At 45.6% G+C, this 18,316-nt stretch overlaps 1 protein-coding gene and 1 long non-coding RNA gene across 5 annotated transcripts in view; one reads left to right on the top strand and one right to left on the bottom strand.

Moving 5' to 3' along the window:
* LOC308578600 overlaps window positions 1-7,745 on the bottom strand; it is a 125,239-nt gene extending 117,494 nt beyond the window's left edge. The window contains exons 1-2 of one of the 3 annotated variants that reach the window (XR_014004016.1): window positions 7,620-7,745; window positions 5,321-5,392 (exon numbers count right to left, since the gene is read on the bottom strand). This is a non-coding gene — a long non-coding RNA (uncharacterized lncRNA). Of the gene's footprint in view, window positions 1-5,320; window positions 5,393-7,293; window positions 7,368-7,619 lie in introns of those variants that run through there. The other 2 variants (XR_014004017.1, XR_014004018.1) reach the window with 2 other exon arrangements.
* A 46-nt stretch (window positions 7,746-7,791) lies between these two features.
* On the top strand, window positions 7,792-17,807 carry VMA21 (vacuolar ATPase assembly factor VMA21). 2 transcript variants are annotated; one of them, XM_081179096.1, is made up of 4 exons: window positions 7,792-7,950; window positions 13,504-13,613; window positions 15,862-17,571; window positions 17,660-17,807. In XM_081179096.1, the coding sequence occupies exons 1-3, from the start codon at window positions 7,898-7,900 to the stop codon at window positions 16,002-16,004; spliced, it is 306 nt and encodes a 101-aa protein (XP_081035222.1). In that variant the 5' UTR covers window positions 7,792-7,897; the 3' UTR covers window positions 16,005-17,571; window positions 17,660-17,807. The 2 variants fall into 2 exon arrangements, with proteins under 2 accessions (XP_081035222.1, XP_081035223.1); XM_081179097.1 differs by lacking the exon at window positions 7,792-7,950 and adding an exon at window positions 7,975-8,077.
* The last annotated feature ends 509 nt before the right edge of the window (window positions 17,808-18,316 follow it).

Genomic DNA, 18,316 nt, shown 5'->3' with positions numbered 1-18,316 from the left:
TTGCCAATTCGCTGACATCAAGGAATGACTTCTCAAAAGGTTCATCAGTGGCATGCGAGACAGCAAGCTTCTGGCAAAAGACAACATCACGATGATGGAAGCAATGAATATGGCCACTGCCTTTGAGAAGGATAATGCCAACGAGGCGGTCCACAGCCCATGTACCGAAAAGAGAACTCACCGCATCCAGCGAGACCGGTCGTCTTCCGCAGATTCCTACAATGAGGATGTCCACTGAGCTTCGGACCAATCCGACCGACACCACCGCTCCCAAGCTACGAGAGCATTGTTGAACCAGCGACCATCTGACGCACCTGACTGTGCGTCTGACACATGCCAGATGTGGAGAAAACCAGGAGCGTTGGACATGCAGGTTCCGGGATGCCACATGTCACTGCTGTGGGAAGACTGGGCACATTGGTCGAGTTTGCCCGCTCCAAGACCTCCGGAGCATGACCCAAGCAACGTGTCCACAAGGCCTTCATAGAGGAGGAGTTACAGTCCACCTCTCCAGCTAGGGTACTTCAATTTCCGTCCCCAGGGTCCAATAAGCTTAGGGTACAACTCAAGATAGAGGGAACCCGGTGTACTATGGAGTTGGATACTGGCTCATCCTACTCCATAATATCTGCTAAGACTCTGAAAGAGCTTTGCCCTAAAGGGTGGCCCTCCTCTCTGCCCGGCCCCCGTAGTGCTGCGGGACTTCCAGAGAAAAAGAATCCAGCTAAAGGGGATGAAATTGGACCTTCAAGGTCCAATTTAAGAAGTACACTAAGAATTTGAACCTCATCGTAACTGAAGGCCCACTCACTAGCCTTCTAGGCCTAGAATGGTTTGGACCGTTGGGCTTAGGTATTTCAGGGCTTAATCAGATTTCCCCAGGGGCAGATTTCAAATCGATCTGCAAGGAGTTTCCATCAGTCTTCGACGGAACCCCAGATTTCCCTATGGTTCAACCCCACGGTGCAACCCATTTGGGTCAAGGCCTGTAGAGTCCCGTCTGTGCTTAAACCCAAGATTGATGAGGAGCTTGATCACTTAGTCGCCCAAGGGATCTTAGAGCCGGTAGCTTCAGGAACCTGGGAAACTCCAATCATCACACTGGTTAAGCCGGACGGCTCAGTCCGTATCTGTGGCAATTACAAATGCACCCTGAACCGGGTCTTACAGGACCACACGTACCCGGTTCTGGTGGTGAGCCACATGTTAGTAACCCTGGCTGGAGCAAAGATCTTTGGGAAGCTGGATTTAGCGCAAGCTTATCAGCAGCTAACTGTTGACGAGGCCACCACAGACGCCCAGACAATCATGACTCATGGGGGTGCTTTCAGGGTCAAACACCTACAGTTTGGAGTTAGCATGGTCCCAGGGTTATTTCAGAGCCTAATGGACCGTCTCCATAAAGGCATTCACGGAATCACGCCGTTTTTCAACGATGTGCTGATAGCCACACAGTTGAGAGAGGAATTTGCCGCCGGATTACGGATAGTGCTCCAATGGTTCCAGGCGGCAGGAGTTAAGGTAAAACAGAAAAAGTGCCTGTTGGGAGTGAGCAGTGTGGATTTCCTGGAGTTCTGGGTTGACACGGACGGCCTCCATCCAGCAGAGGACAAAGTGTGCACCATTTGCGACGCCCCACACCCAAAGAGCAAGGCAGAGTTACAAGCCTTCTTGGGACTTCTTAATTTTTACCACGTGTTCCTGCCACGCAAGGTAGCCGTAGCTGAGCCTTTGCACAGGCTCCTGAACAAAAAAGTGCAGTGGGTCTGGGGCCCTCGACTGGCCAAGGCGTTCTGAGGGGTCAAAGACAGCGGCGTAGCGTGGGTTATCAGCACCCGGGGCAAGGCAAGTAATTCGCGCCCCCTAACCCGGGGCAAGGCAAGTAATTTGCGCCCCCTAACACCTAACCATGGTCATTAATACGCCAAGACGCGCGTCTTTGGGCGTCGCGGCGCAGCCTTCTCGGTCTCCCTCCCCGGCCCGGCTAGTCCCGACGCGGCTTCTTTCTGGCGCGGGGAGGCTTCTTTCTGGCGCGGGGAGGGGGCGGCTCTGGGGCCAGTGCGTCGGCAGGCCTCCGGCGCGGGTGGGGGGGCCCCGTCGGGGCGGGTGGGCGGTCTTGGCGCGCAGGCACTAGAGCGCCGTCGATGGCGCGTTTGGCGGGCTGCGCGCGTCCAGACAGCGACCCGAGCCTGGGCGGCGTGGCGCTTGGTGCCGGAGCCTCCGCCCGCAGCGCCCCGTCTGGAGACCCGGCCGGAAGGAGCCTCGAGCCGGCTGTCGGACGGGCGGCATGGCAGGCGGCGGCGGCTCCTCGGCGACTCCACGCGGCCAGCCCAGCGCGCTGGCCGAGCCCCGCAGGCGAACGCTGCCCGTCGGTGAGGAGGGGCTGCCTGGCGCGCCCTCCGTGGCCCTGACGCGCGGGGACCGCGGCGAGCGCTGAGAGCCGCTGCCAGCTACAGCCTGCGCCCGAGGCTCTTCGGCGACTCCGGAGGCAGCGAGCGCGCCCCCCCAGAAGTTGCGCCCGGTGCGGCTGGCACCCCTGGCACCCCCCACGCTACGCCACTGGTCAAAGACTTGCTTGTACCCAACCCAGTGTTGGCACACTTTGATGAAATGCTCCCAGTGGTGCTGGCTTGCGACGCTTCCCCTTATGGAGTAGGTGCAGTACTGGGCCACCAGCTTCCAGATGGGAGGGAAGTCCCAGTAGCTTACTTCTCCTAAACTCTGACATCGGCGGAGTGCAACTACTCCCAGATCGACAAGGAAGGTTTGGCAATAGTTAAGGGAGTCAAAAAGTTTCATGACTTCCTTTATGGTCAGCCTTTCACTATTGTTACCGACCACAAGCCACTCCTGGGACTCTTTGCGCCCAACCACCAGACGCCCTAGATGCTTTTGCCACAAGTATTGCGCTGATCCATTTTCCTGGATCAGCACTGTCTTAGAAGGGCTGAAGGCATTGGCCCATAGCTATGTGTGGTGGCCAGGCATAGATGCGGAGATAGAGGGCTGGGTGAAACGTTGCAAGCCCTGCCAGGTCTCCCGGCCAGTTCCACCCAAGGCACCAGTACAGTCCTGGGAGTCCACACAGTCCCCATGGTTCCGGGCGCACGTGGATTTCGCAGGGCCTTTTCAGTGCCAACACTTCATAATAGTGGTTGACTCTCAGTCCAAGTGGCTCGAGGTGGTGCCGACCTCAACTGTGTCTGCTAGAGCAACTATAAACGCGCTCAGGAAGCTATTTGCGACACACGGCCAAGCCAGACACACTGGTGAGTGGTAATGGGACCGCTTTTACTTCGGTGGAATTCAAAGAATTTGTAACCAAGAATGGAATCCGCCACATTCGTTCTACTCCTTTTCACTCGGCCACTAACGGCCAAGCTGAACGCATGGTCCGTACTACCAAAGATGCGCTTAGGCGCATAGTGCATGGAGACTGGACTCTCTGGTTAGCGGAGTTCTTACTGGCCCAACACATCACCCCAAGTGCAGTGACCGGCCGGAGTCCTGCAGAGTTGCTTAGGGGGAGGAGGCTCACTACCCTCCTTGATCATATGCACCCCATTGCACTCTTGAGCAACGGCCATTCACTGTGGTGCGGGGGGCTCCAAGAGGGTTCTCCCTGGGGGACACTGTGTATGTCCGAAACTACAGGCCTGAACAGGGTTGGGTCCCTGGTATCATTCCACGCTGTACAGGTCCGGTTTCCTACGAGGTAGGGTTGGAGGGGGGATTGGTTTGGAAGAGACACCTCGACCAAATCAGAGTCAGGGCACCTCCGAACACAGAACTTCAAGCGGAACCAGAGGACAAAGAAATGGGTACTTTGGGAGATTCTGTGCCCAGGCCAGGGTGGGAACCAGACAGGTTGCCAGTGACTGAGTTACCCCAGCAGAGCGACTTCAGGCTGGAATCCTCAGTGGCTCCGTCGGCAGTGACCCCTTCGGAGCCGACCTCGCTGACCGCCCCACTTAGACCGCGGGTACCGGAGGAACCTCCTGGGTCACCCACTCGGGCACAAGAACCACGACGGTCCCAGCGGGAGCAGAAAAGGCCAGCACACCTTGATGACTATGTTTTTATGTTACAAGGCGCATTCTAACCAATCATATAAGCATTGGTAGACGAAAGTTCTAATGGCAAGTGCATGCACTTTCAACTGTCAATGGTCAGTTCATGCTCGTTATTATTATTGTATTATCCAGTCAGTTCGGTTCTTGTTTTCCTATGAGTAAGCTGTTGTCACTGACAAATGTTGAATAAACGTAGTTGAGGAACTTATACTGCCTTGGGCTTCTGACTTTTTCCGAACATTTAACAGTCTATAACCTGAAGCGTCTGTAACCCAAGGTACCACTGTAAATGTATAATAATAACAGACACCTTCACTCACCTTCAGTGGCAAAGCTGCATGCTCTGGCAGCGGGGGTGTGGTGTGCCCCCAGCACAGTGGGGGGGTGCCCGGCACACGTCCGGGGTGTGTGGCCGTGATGGTACCCCCCTCCCTAATGGTGCTGGGGGCCAGTGCTCATCTTTTGTTCTCCATTCATTCACAATCATGCCCCAACTTCAATATCCACCCGTTTTTGTTGATTGGCTTCCAAACCTAAATGCCAACCAACCGACATTCACAAACATCAGCCTGCTTCAGCCTTGAGGCATCTACGTACCTGTTTTTGAATGCTGACTTTACCAGCTTCCACCCACTAACATCTGCTAGGTCCATCATTAGACATCAACCAGCTTATGACCATGGATTATCAGATGCCTTCAAGACGTGGTCCTGCTCAGCAAGTGAACTTGCATTATTATTGCTCCACAACATCCCACAACCAGATGATTGCCTCCACCCACCTGCCAATTCACCTTATCCAAGTGGAAGAAGACTGGGCAACCCTGAATCTTACAACTGTTTCTGCTGTGTTCTGTTGGAGAAGAGAAAAAGGCCCACCTTTATATCCACTCAGTTGCCATGTACAATTATGATGTCACAGGTAGTCTGCAACCGACGGCATCACCATAATCTCCTGAGGTTTCACAATGGTGGGTGCACCTCAGCAGGGTTGTATTCATGTGCTTGTTTAATATTAAAAAATATAGACCAACCTTCATCTCTACAGATACCACGGGGGGGGGGGGCACCACTAAATGGTTTTAGGGGATCATTTCAGCACAAGGACCACATCCCTCTGTAGGCAGACACTGCTGCAACCCCCCTCTGAGGGTCTGTGCAATAATTTGCAGCTGGCTCTTGCCGAGTTGAAGCTTGCACAGTCTTCTTAATAATAATATAATTAAAATGTAAGGCGCTCTCACCTACCAGGATATACAAGCTCTCCTCCTGCCACCTGGGAGTGGCCAGGCAAACCTGGAGAATTCAGTTCTGGCAAGCCTAGGTATGTTACACACACACACACACAGAGAGAGAGAGAGAGAGAGAGAGAGAGAGAGAGGTTGTAAACATGGGAGCCAAAAAGCTATGAAAAGAGATACAGCCTGACAGTTATATGCAAGGCTGATATTGTTAATAGCCACCATAGAGTGTTCTATTAATGCTTATTATATCGTATTGCATAGTAGAGTGTTGCACAAACATAGCCAATGTGATATTAGGCCAGTAATTAGCTGTCAGCCTACATCACAGGGTTGCTATAAGGATAAAAGAGGCTAGGGAACAATATATGATACTTATGAGTTTCTTGGAAGAAATGTGAGACATAAATGTCTTAAATAAATAATACAGTTGTTGTGATTACTTTTTAATCTTATGGCTTTGATTTTATGCAGTGTTAACTTCTAACTCTTCCTAACATCCACTGTTCTAGTAATAATTGTTGCTGCTAATTGGATGTTTTAAGAGCTTGATTTTATTTTATTTTTTTATAATAATATTTATTAAAGTTTCATAAACAATCAAAAGCTTCCAAATTTAAACATAAAATACAGAAACCAAAAGAAGCTACAAAAATGAGAAAATACAAAACACATAAAAGTACACAATAGAAAACAGTTAACAGAATAGAAAAAAAGAAGAAGAAACACCAAAAAACAAGACAGAAAATATATATATAGTATTTTCATATCTTATACTTCATTCACTAGTTTCTTGACCTCCTCACACCTCCCTTTTTGTATTCCAGTTCAGATATTTAATTCAGCAAATCCTTACCCTCTGTCATTTATCCTTACTCAACATCTTAACCTATAATAAATATATATTTTCCACCATTGTCAATCCATATTTACATATTCTTATTAATCTTTTAACCAACACCGCTTATTTTCAATCCAACGTCCCTTTAACATTCATTAATTTTACAGTATTTCTGTAGATAGTCTTTAAATTTTTTCCATTCTTCTTCCACCGCCTCTTCTCCCTGGTCGCGGATTCTGCCAGTCATTTCTGCCAATTCCATGTACTCTATCACCTTCATCTGCCATTCTTCCAGAGTGGGTAAATCTTGTGTCTTCCAATACTTTGCGATGAGTATTCTTGCTGCTGTTGTGGCATACATAAAGAAAGTTCTATTCTTCTTTGGCACCAATTGGCCGACTATGCCCAAGAGGAAGGCCTCTGGTTTCTTCAGGAAGGTATATTTAAATACCTTTTTCATTTCATTATATATCATTTCCCAGAAAGCCTTAATCTTTGGGCACGTCCACCAAAGGTGAAAGAATGTACCTTCAGTTTCTTTACATTTCCAACATTTATTATCGGGCAAATGATAGATTTTTGCAAGCTTGACTGGGGTCATGTACCACCTATAGATCATCATAAGAGCTTGATTTTAATTGTTACCTGCTCTGGGAACCCCAGGTTGAAAAGTGGCAAACCTGCTCAGACATCTAATTTTTTATGCACTGTTTTCAACTACATTTTGGCCAGTCTGTTATATCTACCATTTTAAAATCTGTTTTTATTGCTGTTTTAAAAAGGCATCTTATACCATTTCACATCACCCATTTATGAGATTGTTTTAAAGCAGTTCTGTATATAAATCTTTATATGTATTAATCAGTCATTCTTGACACAGATTTTTTTTTGGAGAATATCTTAATTGCTGTTTAAGATATAGTGTATTAATATTTTCCCAGTGAATTTGTACTGTTGCTGGGGGGTTTTTAAAGTACAAATGATATCTGCAGATGAACCTGTATGAAACAGGCTGCACTGGCCACAAAGTAATTGAAAAGTAATTAAAAATAAAAAATATATAAAAAATTGGGTTATAACCAACTAATACAGTAAACCACTGTATCTCAAAAGCACAACTGAAACGAACAAACACACACACAAGAACTCTGGGCACTGTAATGCATTAATTGCTGTTGAGAATTCTGAGGGACAAACTACATTTCCCAGAATCCTTTGAAGGAAAGAAGCGCACTTTGAAATATGAGGTGCAAACATCATTTCCCATAATACTTTGCGGAAGAGGCTGCGCTTCGAACGCGTGCGCACTCAGCCTAGACTAGCCCACCCCCCCTCCACCCCGATATTAAAGGATTCTTTAGGCGGATCCGCTCCGAGTAGGACTAAAACCGGTTACATCCGCTTGTCGCCCCCAGTCCCTCACAGCCCTATTCACATCCGAAGGCTTTTCATTTATCATTTCTACCTCTACCTCTGGGGCTCCCAAGAGGGCGCTCTGTGAGACGGTCTAGGCATTTCCCGAAACCGTGAGAGACAGTCTAGGCACCTCTCTCGCTCTCCTCCCTTCTGCAAAGCGACGCCGGCGAGCCTTTTTTTTTTTTTTTTGGCCCGCCGTCACGTGACCGGCGGCCGCGGTGGAGGATGGGAGGGGAAGGCGTCAGCTGACCAGGATTCGCTCGGCGCGCGCAGCTTCTCCTGTTCCCTTCCTACCCAGAGGGTAAAAAGGCTCATACCGTCCCTGTCATGGAGCGCTACGACAAGGCCGCCCTGAACGCGCTCTCGCCTCCCGATCCCAGGTTATAAATTAAAACAAATAACATAAAATGGAGGGGGGGAGGGAAGCGGGTGGGAATGGAGGGGGAGAGTGCTGGGTATGCCTACTCAGAGGTAAGCCCCTTTGGCTTCGATGAGGTTTACTCCCAGGTAAGTGAATGTAGGATTGTGGCCTTCGCTTGCTTTGACGGGGGGGGGGGCGACGTGCGTGTCTTTCCAGTGACTGATATGGGGGGGGGGGGGTTGGGAGTTCCCTGCACGTCAAAATGAGGAAACGAAACAGGGACATAGGAAGCTGCCTTAATACCGAGCCAGGCCACTGGTCTATGTGGCTCAGTGTTATCGATTTATTTGCAATAAAAAGTTAAAGGCGTGGGTGGGTGGGGAGGATTTTCTTTTTTAAAACAACACCCAAAAGGCCGTTATTAGGGTGTGGGTAGGGGAAGCTCTCTTGGATTGCCTGGCGGAATAGCAGAGACTGGTACAAGAAGGTGCCCTCTGAATCTCTACTGGCGGGAGGATGTTCATTCAGATACCTGAACGCTTGGTTTCTATACTGGCTGGCAACAGCTCTTTGGGGTTTCAGGTGTGGGGCCTCCTCAGCCCTACCAAGAGGTGTCAGGGATTGCTGCAGAGACTTCCTGTCAAGGGGAGAGGGATGGAGTGGGATGTTCTCTCATAAGAGTTGGGAGGATCATCTTGTGCAACCCCCTGCAATGCAGGAATCTTTACCCAATGTGGGGTTCAAACCAACAGCCCTGAGATTAAGAGTCTCATGCCCTACCAACTGAGCTATTTGACTTACCATGCAAGCTTTTTGGTGCAGCCCATAGGCATAAGTGGGGATAGTCACTAGCTATGATGGATTTAAAGGGTGATTTAGGCAAACCTGGAGGAAACGTCTTTATCAGCAGCTACCTGATGATTGGCTGTACGGAACGCCCATTTAGTGGAAAGCTGAGATGATGGATTTAATAAATAAATGAACATCCTGGAGAATTGGAGGCAGTATGCTGCTGAATACCACAGTAGGGGCGGTGGAACAGTGGGATAGGGTATTGTCTTCATTTTGGGATAGCATGTGGTTTGGTTTTGGCAGGGTGTGTGTGTTGTACTTCAGTTTGATCATGCAGGCCTCTGGAAAGCATGAGGAGAAAGAGGGTTGGATTGAAAATTGTCCTGGTGGGGGGTTGGATATGATAATCAAAAAACCAGAAGGCCTTTTTCAAAGTTATCTTTTAAATATGTTCATTACTGAAATTAAAATTATCAAAACACTGTTATTTAAAACAAAAACAAGTGTTCCTGTTGCCACATGTAGTTTATGGCAAAACAAAATTTCTTGTCAGTTTTAACCTTGATAACTGATCATGACTGGAATTCATATTACAATGGTGCCTCGCAAGACGAAATTAATTCGTTCCGCAAGTTTTTTCTTCTTGCGAGTTTTTCGTCTTGCGATGCACGGTTTCCCATAGGAATGCATTGAAAATCAATTAATGCGTTCCTATGGAAACCGCCTTCAGACCAGGTCCGGGGACAGTCTGTCCCCCGACCTCTTCTGAAGGCTGGGGGGGGGCAAGGGCTTTTCTTCCCACCCCCAGCATTTTAAAAAACCCCGGGACAGCGGAGGACTTCTCCGCTGTCCGGGACGATCTTAAAATGCTGGCGGGCGGCATTTTAAAATCGCCCAGGACAGCAGAGGACTTCTCCGCTGTCCGGGGCGATGTAAAAGCCCCTGGGAAGGCAGGCAGGGGGGACAAAGACTTTTGCCCCCTGCCCGCCTTCAGAAGAGGTCCTGGACCTCTTCTGAAGGCGGGCGGGGGGCGAAAGTCTTTGCTCCCCACCGCCTGCCTTCCAAAGCCGTCCGGGACAGCGGAGAAACGTGCTACCTTTCTCCGCTCTCCCGGGAAGGCAGGCAGGGGGGAGCAAAGACTTTCGCCCTCCGCCCGCCTTCAGAAGAGGTCCTGGACCTCTTCTGAAGGCGGGCGGGGGGCGAAAGTCTTTGCCCCCCCCGCCTGCCTTTAAAAGCCGTCCGGGACAGCGGAGAAACGCGCTGCCTTTCTCCGCTCTCCCGGGAAGGCAGGCAGGGGGGCGAAAGTCTTTGCTCCCCCCGCCTGCCTTCAAAAGCCGTCCGCGATAGCGGGAAGCGCTTCCCTGCTATCCCGGACTGCTTTTAAAATGCTGGCGGTGGGGAGCAAAGCCTTTCGGCCCCCGCCGGCCTTCCTGGACCTCTTCTGAAGGCCAGAGGGGGGAAAGGCTTTGCTCCCCACCACCAGCATTTAAAAGAGGTCCCCGGAGATTTCCCTATGGGCTTTCTTCTTGCGAAGCAAGCCCATAGGGAAATTCGTCTTGCGAAGCGCCTCCAAAACAGAAAACCCTTTCGTTTTGCTGGTTTTCCGTCTTGCGAGGCATTCGTCTTGCGAGGTACCACTGTACCTCTTATTCATGGTGGCAGCCTATAGCTCTTTAAACAGTATACCTTATGGATATACTGGGCAAGGTCACCCAGTAAGGTTTGTAGCTGAGTTGACGTTTGAATCCAGATCTTTCCAGCCAAAGTCTGAAGCTCTAACCACACCATTCTGGCTCGTTACTTAGATCTCAAGGAGCAAATGCTGTTCAGACAAGTCAGCCCAGAGTACCTCTGTATGTAAGCAGGAGGTGACCAGTATAAGCCAGTTTACATTATCTAAATGCACCTGTTTTTGACATTTAGATTTGGCCAGGTCACTTTATTTTGGTATAAACAACTAACTCAACAAAGCAAGCATTGACTAGTGGAAGCCCACAGAAAAATAAGCTGTGATTCGTGTATCAGATTGAATGTAAAATCTAACATAACAAACCAAATGCTGTATTTGCTTATGGAGCCTAAAGTACTACTAAAATGTGCTTGTATTTGTGATTCACAGTAGCAGCTAAGAAATTTCCAGTTTCCACTAGGTTGCAGTGTTGCATCATAGGCATTTCAATGCTGAAGCAAAATCTTATTAAAACAGTATCTTTATTTTATATTTTTCAGTTGTTTTTGGTTAACAAAGACTTCTATAGAACTTGGCCCTTTTGCGTCAGAATGCAAGGGGCTGAAAGCAAACAAAAATATAGAACAATGTTTCTATACAGAGTCTCACTCCATTATACTGGCTCCAAAGAACTTGTGAATGGTTAAAATGTATTGGATTTCTTACCAACCCTTCTCCATAAGGTCCCAGAGAGGACTACAACAATATAGAAACAAAAGATCAAAATCTGTTAAAACAATATGCAATCGGAAGAAGAATTTAATGGACCCCCTCCCTTTTAGCTGTTCTTATTTTATCTATAAGCCACTTGGAGTCCCTGTTAGGGGAAAAGGCAGAATATAAGTAAATAAATACAACAACAACACCACTCTGGTCAAGAGGCCAGAGTAAAGAAATTCATCTTCAGTGTAGGATGAAAGGTGCCAGAGTGGGAACAGCATTCCACAGTTTAGGGGCTGCTGCGGAGAAAATCCTCTTCTAGGCTGCCATTCCCCACATTTCAAAAAGTGGGGGAAGTACCAAGAGGGCTCCCTTTGCTATTCTTAATAGCTGAGAGGGTATGTAGGTAAGGAAACTTTCATATATTTGGGTCCTAAGTCATTTAGGTCTTTAAAGACTAAAGTGAAAAATTGGATGCACACAATTCCCAGCCATTTGCCTCATCCAGCAAATTTGGAAGCAAGCCCAGTTACTCCAGTATGCCTGTAAATCTATCATGCCTAAAATGAGGATGCTTAGTGTAAAATGCCACATAGGGTTGCAAACAACTAAGTTATACTTAGTGTAGAATTACTGAAATTAATGGACCTAAGTTAGTCATGTTCATTCATTTCAGTGGGTTTAACTCTGAGCAGCACTGGATACAACCCATACTCATCTGCGCATGCAGGTTGGCTCCTCCATCAAATTGAATGGAGATTTCTGTGTGGAAAAGAGAGGTGCTGGTATTTTTCTGCACACATGGATCTCTGTGGTGGGTCACCAGTTGTGCAGTTGTGTTAAATTGGTTGTAAGATTCATTCTCACAGCAGCATCTGAAATAGCACTTGCTTCTGTGAAAACACGCCCTTTAAAATGCAGGTGATCTATGTTTAAATTACCGTTTTTTTCGTTCTATAGGGCACACCGGACCATAGGGTGCATCTAGTTGGGGGGGGGCGGGAAATAAAGGGGGGAAATTATCCATCCCGCTAGCTGTCTTGGCTGCTTCTTTAGTCCTGGGGCTGGGGCGGGGGAAGCCCGAGCTTCCCCCAACCCCAGCCCCCAGAAGGGGTCCAGGAGCGGCAGCAAGGTTGCGTGCAACCTCACCGTCGCTCCCGGAGCTTGCTGCTATCTGCAAGCCTTCTGAGCCCAGCGGGAACTCCCGCCGGGCTCCCAAGGCTTGCGGATAGCTTCCTGAAGTCTGGAGAGCGAGAGGGGTTGGTGCGCACTGACCCCTCTCGCTCTCCAGGCTTCAGCGAAAGCCTGCATTCACTCCATAGGACGCACACACATTTTCCCTTCATTTTTGGAGGGAAAAAAGTGCATCCTATAGAGCGAAAAATACGGTACATATTTTCCTTCCTCAATATGTATGCAGCTGGTATCCAGAGGGAGCTGTTTGATCACTTGTTAATCCATTGAGAGGTATTTGATTGCTTGTTAATTCTAGTTGTAATACTTGCAAGGAATGCAGCTTTCACTCGATAGAAAACTTTAGTATTAGCATTAGAGTAAATGTTATCTTGTTTGTAGACTTTGAGAATTTTAAAATTCCTATCAATAGTCATTAAACTGAACAATATGGCATACATATTGGCGCATCTTCATAGTGTCTGTCAAAAACAATAGCCTTAATTGTTTCCCATAGACAGTATTAATTACCAGTAGTAGACTTGTTCAGCAGTTCTGAGAAGTGTAATTCCACAAGTAAATCCATCAATTATTGGTTGATTTCAGAACAACTAAAAGTAGGCTACAATCCTAACCCCTGTCTTGCAGTGGCAGGGCTTCACAGAGCAGCCCAGCTATTCATGTTGGTCATGACAGCAGAAACAGGAAAATGCCCCTTCACTACAGCAGCAGCAGGGCTGATACCGCAAAGAAGCCTGGATTGGGCCCGTTACCATCATGTGAGGGCAGTGGGGCCAGCTAAGGATCCAGCGGATCCGGTGCTGCCTAGTCTGTTTCTGGGTGGGACTAATACAAATAGAGTCCTAACTCTAAAGCAAAAACATTTTCATTACTACTGCAGTAGGATCCCCTGTCCACCCAGGGTGTGGTGGGATCAAGAGATGCCTCATGGCACAGTACTAAGACATTGTATTATTACCTTCTTCTTAGCATTCAGATTACTGCAGTATGAGCCTGCTTAGTTATTCATTTTCACTTATCAGTTGTTACACTCCTAACATGCTTTTTCAGCAAACACTGTTTTGCCTCCTTATTTTCTTAACTGTCTTCCTTGCACCTCATCCATCCTACAAATGCCAGGTTAAATGAACATTGGACGTTCCATATGTCAGGCCTGGCCCTGCTCAAGTTTCTCACACTGTGATTTGTTTCTTGCAGAAATGAAACTTCATTAGCTTCGACCCTAAGAACGCTCCTGTTCTTCACTACTTTAATGATTATGTTACCCATTGGGCTGTATTTCTCATCAAAGGTATACGTATTTGAAGGTAATTTTCTTTATTACTACCTGCTTCTTTTTGTTATCTTTGCTTTTTTATCTTAAAAGTAAATCAATTATTTGGATTATTTTTAAAAAATACATATTGTTATATGGTAAGCAGCATTTCTTTGGGTTTTGTATTCTCAGGATTTGAATAATAGCAACGATCACTGAATATTTTGTTGAAGCATTTGTCAAGATGTTAAAGTATCAAAACACTGAAGGAAGAGGCTTTTCTGTGCCATTCTAAATTATTGTGCAATGTAGAAACCAAATTCTTCGTAAAACTTGTTTTGAAAACAATTTATGGCAGTGTCTCCCATAAAATTGTCTGTGACTTGTCAATGGATTTGTGGCTGAAGTTGGAAGACAGGACATCCATTGCATTAAATATTCATATTGATTTTTCATTGTGTTTTTATTGCTTCTTTCATTTCTTATATTGTATTTTTATGATATTACAATGTTAACAAAATAAAAGAAATAATAAAAATGCAATTAAAAGCATCTAGCACAGTGCATTACAATTGGGACTGTGGGCTGAAAAATCCCTAAGTGGCTTCTTATAGCTCAGTCGATAGAACCTGAGACTCTTAATCTTGGGATTGTGTGTTCAAGCTCCAAAGATTCCTGCATTGCATTGCATTGTAGGGATTTGGACTAGATGACCCTCAGGGTCTCTTCCAACTCTAAAATTCTATGATTCTATGATCCTCAACAATGTTCCAGTTGCTCCACAGGGGGGAAAGTTGGAAAACCACTTTTTTGGTAGTGTCTAGATATATATTTTGTGTTGGAGATAGAGCAGTGCTTCTCGTAGAAACCAGAAGTCATCTTATCCTTTCAGTTAGAAAATTGGGACAAGCAGAGCTCCTCCTAAATTACTAAAGTGAGTTTTGGAAATTTCCAAATACAATTTATTGGATGAAAGGGCAGTTGTCATTACCTAGCTGAACAGAAGCAGCTTACAAATTTTCTCCGTCCTCTGAGTCATCCCCTGGTTTAGACTCTGGAAATGGAAAAACATACTCACGAAAATGTACCCAGAAATGTAACATCTGTTTTCTTGGAATATATGTGGTCTCTCCTTTTTATGTATGTTTTCCAAACAGCACTGCAAAATCTGTTCTCTACATTTCTTTCTTTATATTATTTATATCCCACACCTTCAGTGCAAGTACTCCCAATGTGTACTAAAAACAATTTAACTGCAAGCAAAAACATTTTAACAAAACATGCATAACTTCACCCAAGGAGATTCCCTCTCTGCCTGGCTGGCGTAGTGCCATTGGCAGACTGTTGTTCCTTGGCACACGAATTATCGGGGGCTGCTTTTTCCCACGGCTGGTACCCACTGCTAAGGTGCCCTGCCACTTAGCAGCAGCCCACAGGCACTTGGCCTGTGATCTTGCTGGTGTCAAAAACTTGTGTTCATTTTTTAAAATTTATTGTAACCCATCTTGAATGTTCGGAGCATAAACACTGAAAATAAGGGCGTGGCTGATATATTTGTGTATGTTTTGGTAGGGCTGCTAAGTTGTACCCTCTCTCCCTTCCCAGTAGTAATAATTTTTAAATGTGCATAACTTAACTTCAGAGCTTCTGTTCACTGCTATTAATGGGCAGAAAAAGGTACTGAATATAACTCAGGTGGTGTGTGGCAGTCTTCACCAACCTAGTGCCCTCCAGATGATTTGGATTACAACTTGCATCAGCCAATGGGAGTTGTAGTCTAGAACACTTGGGGGCACCAAGTGAGTGAAGGCTGGCATGGAGTAAAGAAGTCCATTTTGTTTGCATATGTTGATCATGGAAGAATGTCAATATACATGATTTACCTCTGTGTGTTGCTTTCTTCATAAGTGAAACTTATCATAACTAAAAACATTCTTGCAGCACAGACTTTGCATGTCTACTCAGAAGTAAGTTTCATTTAGGCTTACTGTCTTGTAAATGAGGATAGGATTCAAGACTCAAGTACTGATAATCTTCTCTAGGTTGCAGCTGTTGTGTGAACCATAGAAAACCCTCAAATCAAGGACATATTTATGACACTGGAAGGGTTTTATAGAAGCTGATGGCCTTAAAAGGAAGATATAGTTTTACTTTAGCCACTTCTGCCCTAATAATACAATCTTTTTATCATTTAAATAATTTGGTCACTAGAAAATATGAAGGCATTGGCTGATTTTTTTTTACTGGCTTCCTGTAAGTTTTAATGCTTCTTCTCTCTCCTACCCCCTTTGTTCTTTTAGGTTCCTTTGGAATGTCAAGCAGAGACAGCTATTTTTATGCCGCAATAGTTGCTGTGGTAGCTGTTCACGTCGTGCTCGCTCTTTTTGTCTACGTGGCATGGAACGAAGGCTCACGGCAATGGCGGGAAGGGAAGCAGGACTAAAAGTCACCGCTGCAGCGTGGCAGGCAAGGAGGGGACGTTTCCAGGTGGAGCGAAGCCCCAGAGTGTAAAGTCTAATAGTCGGTGTTTGAAATGGGACAAGATGGGGTTGCATCATTCCCCCATTCCAGTAGCGTTTTTAGTTTTTAAATTACATCTCTGACTTCATGAGCCTCAAGACCTGGCAGAGTTGGGAAGACTAGAAGGGAGCCTCAACAGGAGTACCCTGGAATCAATTTTCACAATCTGTCTGCAGAGAGCTCCTGGGAAACATTTGCTTGCTTAGTAACCTGCCTAGAACTGCTTTGAAATGAACATCTAGATAATTCGTAAAGTTGAACATGAAGAATTTCAGAGCTTCGCCAACAGAGTCTGGATCAAAAATGGTTGAAATTCTTTGAAATAGATTTTATTCCTGTGTCTTTTAGATGGGGGTGGGGGTCAACTTCAGGAGCCTTGACTGACAGTATGCTGGCTACACTTCATGGTTAAACAGAACACCAGGTGCTTGAAAAAGTGGCTCCGTATACTTTTTGATGGAGAAGGAAGGATGCATTGAGTCCTGTCCGGGAGCTTGTAACTTCAGTCCACCTGTTAGCACATTTTTGTATGGTGGCTTTTAATGTAGGATACCTTTCCCCACAAAGTATAGAGTCTACCCTAATCTTGACTCTTAATTCAGTTAACCCCTTCCAAGAAATGCTTTTCCTCAACAATGGAATGTTTTGCCTAATTTCCAAGAACTGTGGTAGAATTACCACTGACAGCGTTACCATAGATTTCGGTAATAGCGTTAGGCAGTCCTAAAAATGTTTGTGCATTATTTGTTGACCCAGTGCCATTGAATTTAGTGGACATGATTAACTTAGACCTGTTAATTTCAGTGGCTCTGCTCTGACTAAAACTTGAGTGGATAACACCCCCACAGTTTGTTTTAATAAATGTACCTGATTTGTGTTGCTCTCTCACAACTGATACTTTTAAATATCTTTAACATTTCATACAGTCACCTTTTCCATAATCTTGCCAGATAGCCATTGCTCTTCTTCCTCAACCTGTGTCTTTGTCGATAAATGAGTTTCTTAGTATAGCTACGAATGCATGTGTAATCATGGACAAATGCACAAATCTTTTGAACAAATTACCACTTTTATTGATTAGACTGGTGACAGCACTGATCCAAAATCACTTCTTGATTTTCACTGGAACCTGCTACACAGGATTCAGCACACAAGCACAGCTGAAATGCACCAATGTGCAGCTGGGAATTGTACCTGTTTCAGTAGCTAATGTGAAGTGCTGCTTAAGGACAAATTTTTCCTTAAGGTGAAATTAACTTCCACAACTTTCCTGAATCTTGAATATTTTATCATTACCCTTCCAAGTTTTATATACTCTGTTTTTAAATCCTAACCTAAGATAAATCCTGGGATTGAAAATGTTTACAAATGAGAACCTCCTACTTGTGTTACTATAAATCACTAGGAATATTTTAAAACGTAAGGATGTAGAATAGTGACAGTGTCTTAAGGGAGTCTGTAAATAAGATGTATCCTTTGGAAAGGAGATTGTTAGCCGCTTTGAGACTCCTGAAGGGGAGTGAAAGGCGGGATATCAAATCCAAACTCTTCTTCTTCTTCTTCTTCTTAAAGGAGGAGGAATCTAATGTTGGGCAACATGCTGCTGGTTCATCTGAATTGCAAATTTATTTTATAGTATATTGTGTTGAAATTTCTCTTCCCTTATCTATGGAATTGATGTATTATGAACCTTTTTAATAAAACATAAGCATATAGCATAAAGTAATTGTGGACTCAAAAGTAAATGCAAAAAAATGAAACGGTTGCTGTTGAATCATCACTTGCTAGCCAGCATGTTTGCAAAGTAATATCTTACCTTCAGTTATGTAGTTTTCCTGATTACTTTCTATACATTGGCTCTTATGACACACCGGGTGAGGATCCTTGGTGCATGCCTGCATTAAGCCCTGTCCACCAGAATAGGCATCCTTCAAGTGAGAAAACTGCTTTCAGCATAGCCATGTTGTCAAGTTCCTAATATGTACTCAGCATACTGTCTGGGAGAATGAATGCTTTTCTCTTACAGTGAGTCTTACGTGATTTTTCTTTTTTCAGTAATTGGCTCCTGTACTCCTTTCCATAGACAAAGATTTCTGCTTGCTGCTTGTCATTCCGTCCTGTTCCAACACACTCTTAATAATGTGGAATAGATAATATGGCTTACATGTTTGCTTATATTCTGGTTTCTTCTGATCTGTGTATGTGTTTGGGGCAATGGAATGACAAGCAGCAAGG

This window comes from Podarcis bocagei (assembly GCF_964188305.1).
Source record: "Podarcis bocagei genome assembly, chromosome: Z".
Lineage (NCBI taxonomy): Eukaryota > Metazoa > Chordata > Lepidosauria > Squamata > Lacertidae > Podarcis > Podarcis bocagei.
The sequence above is the reverse complement of the archived record's forward strand: the minus strand, read 5'-3'. Positions and strand labels throughout refer to the sequence as shown.

What these genes read in the sequence shown, in the direction of transcription:
- VMA21 (XM_081179096.1), top strand. Translation starts at nt 7,898, where the DNA reads ATGGAGCGCTACGACAAGGCCGCCCTGAACGCGCTCTCGCCTCCCGAT. An exon ending in CTCTCGCCTCCCGATCCCAG is followed by an intron (nt 7,951 to 13,503) that starts GTTATAAATTAA and finishes TGTTTCTTGCAG; the next exon opens with AAATGAAACTTCATTAGCTT. An exon ending in AAAGGTATACGTATTTGAAG is followed by an intron (nt 13,614 to 15,861) that starts GTAATTTTCTTT and finishes TTGTTCTTTTAG; the next exon opens with GTTCCTTTGGAATGTCAAGC.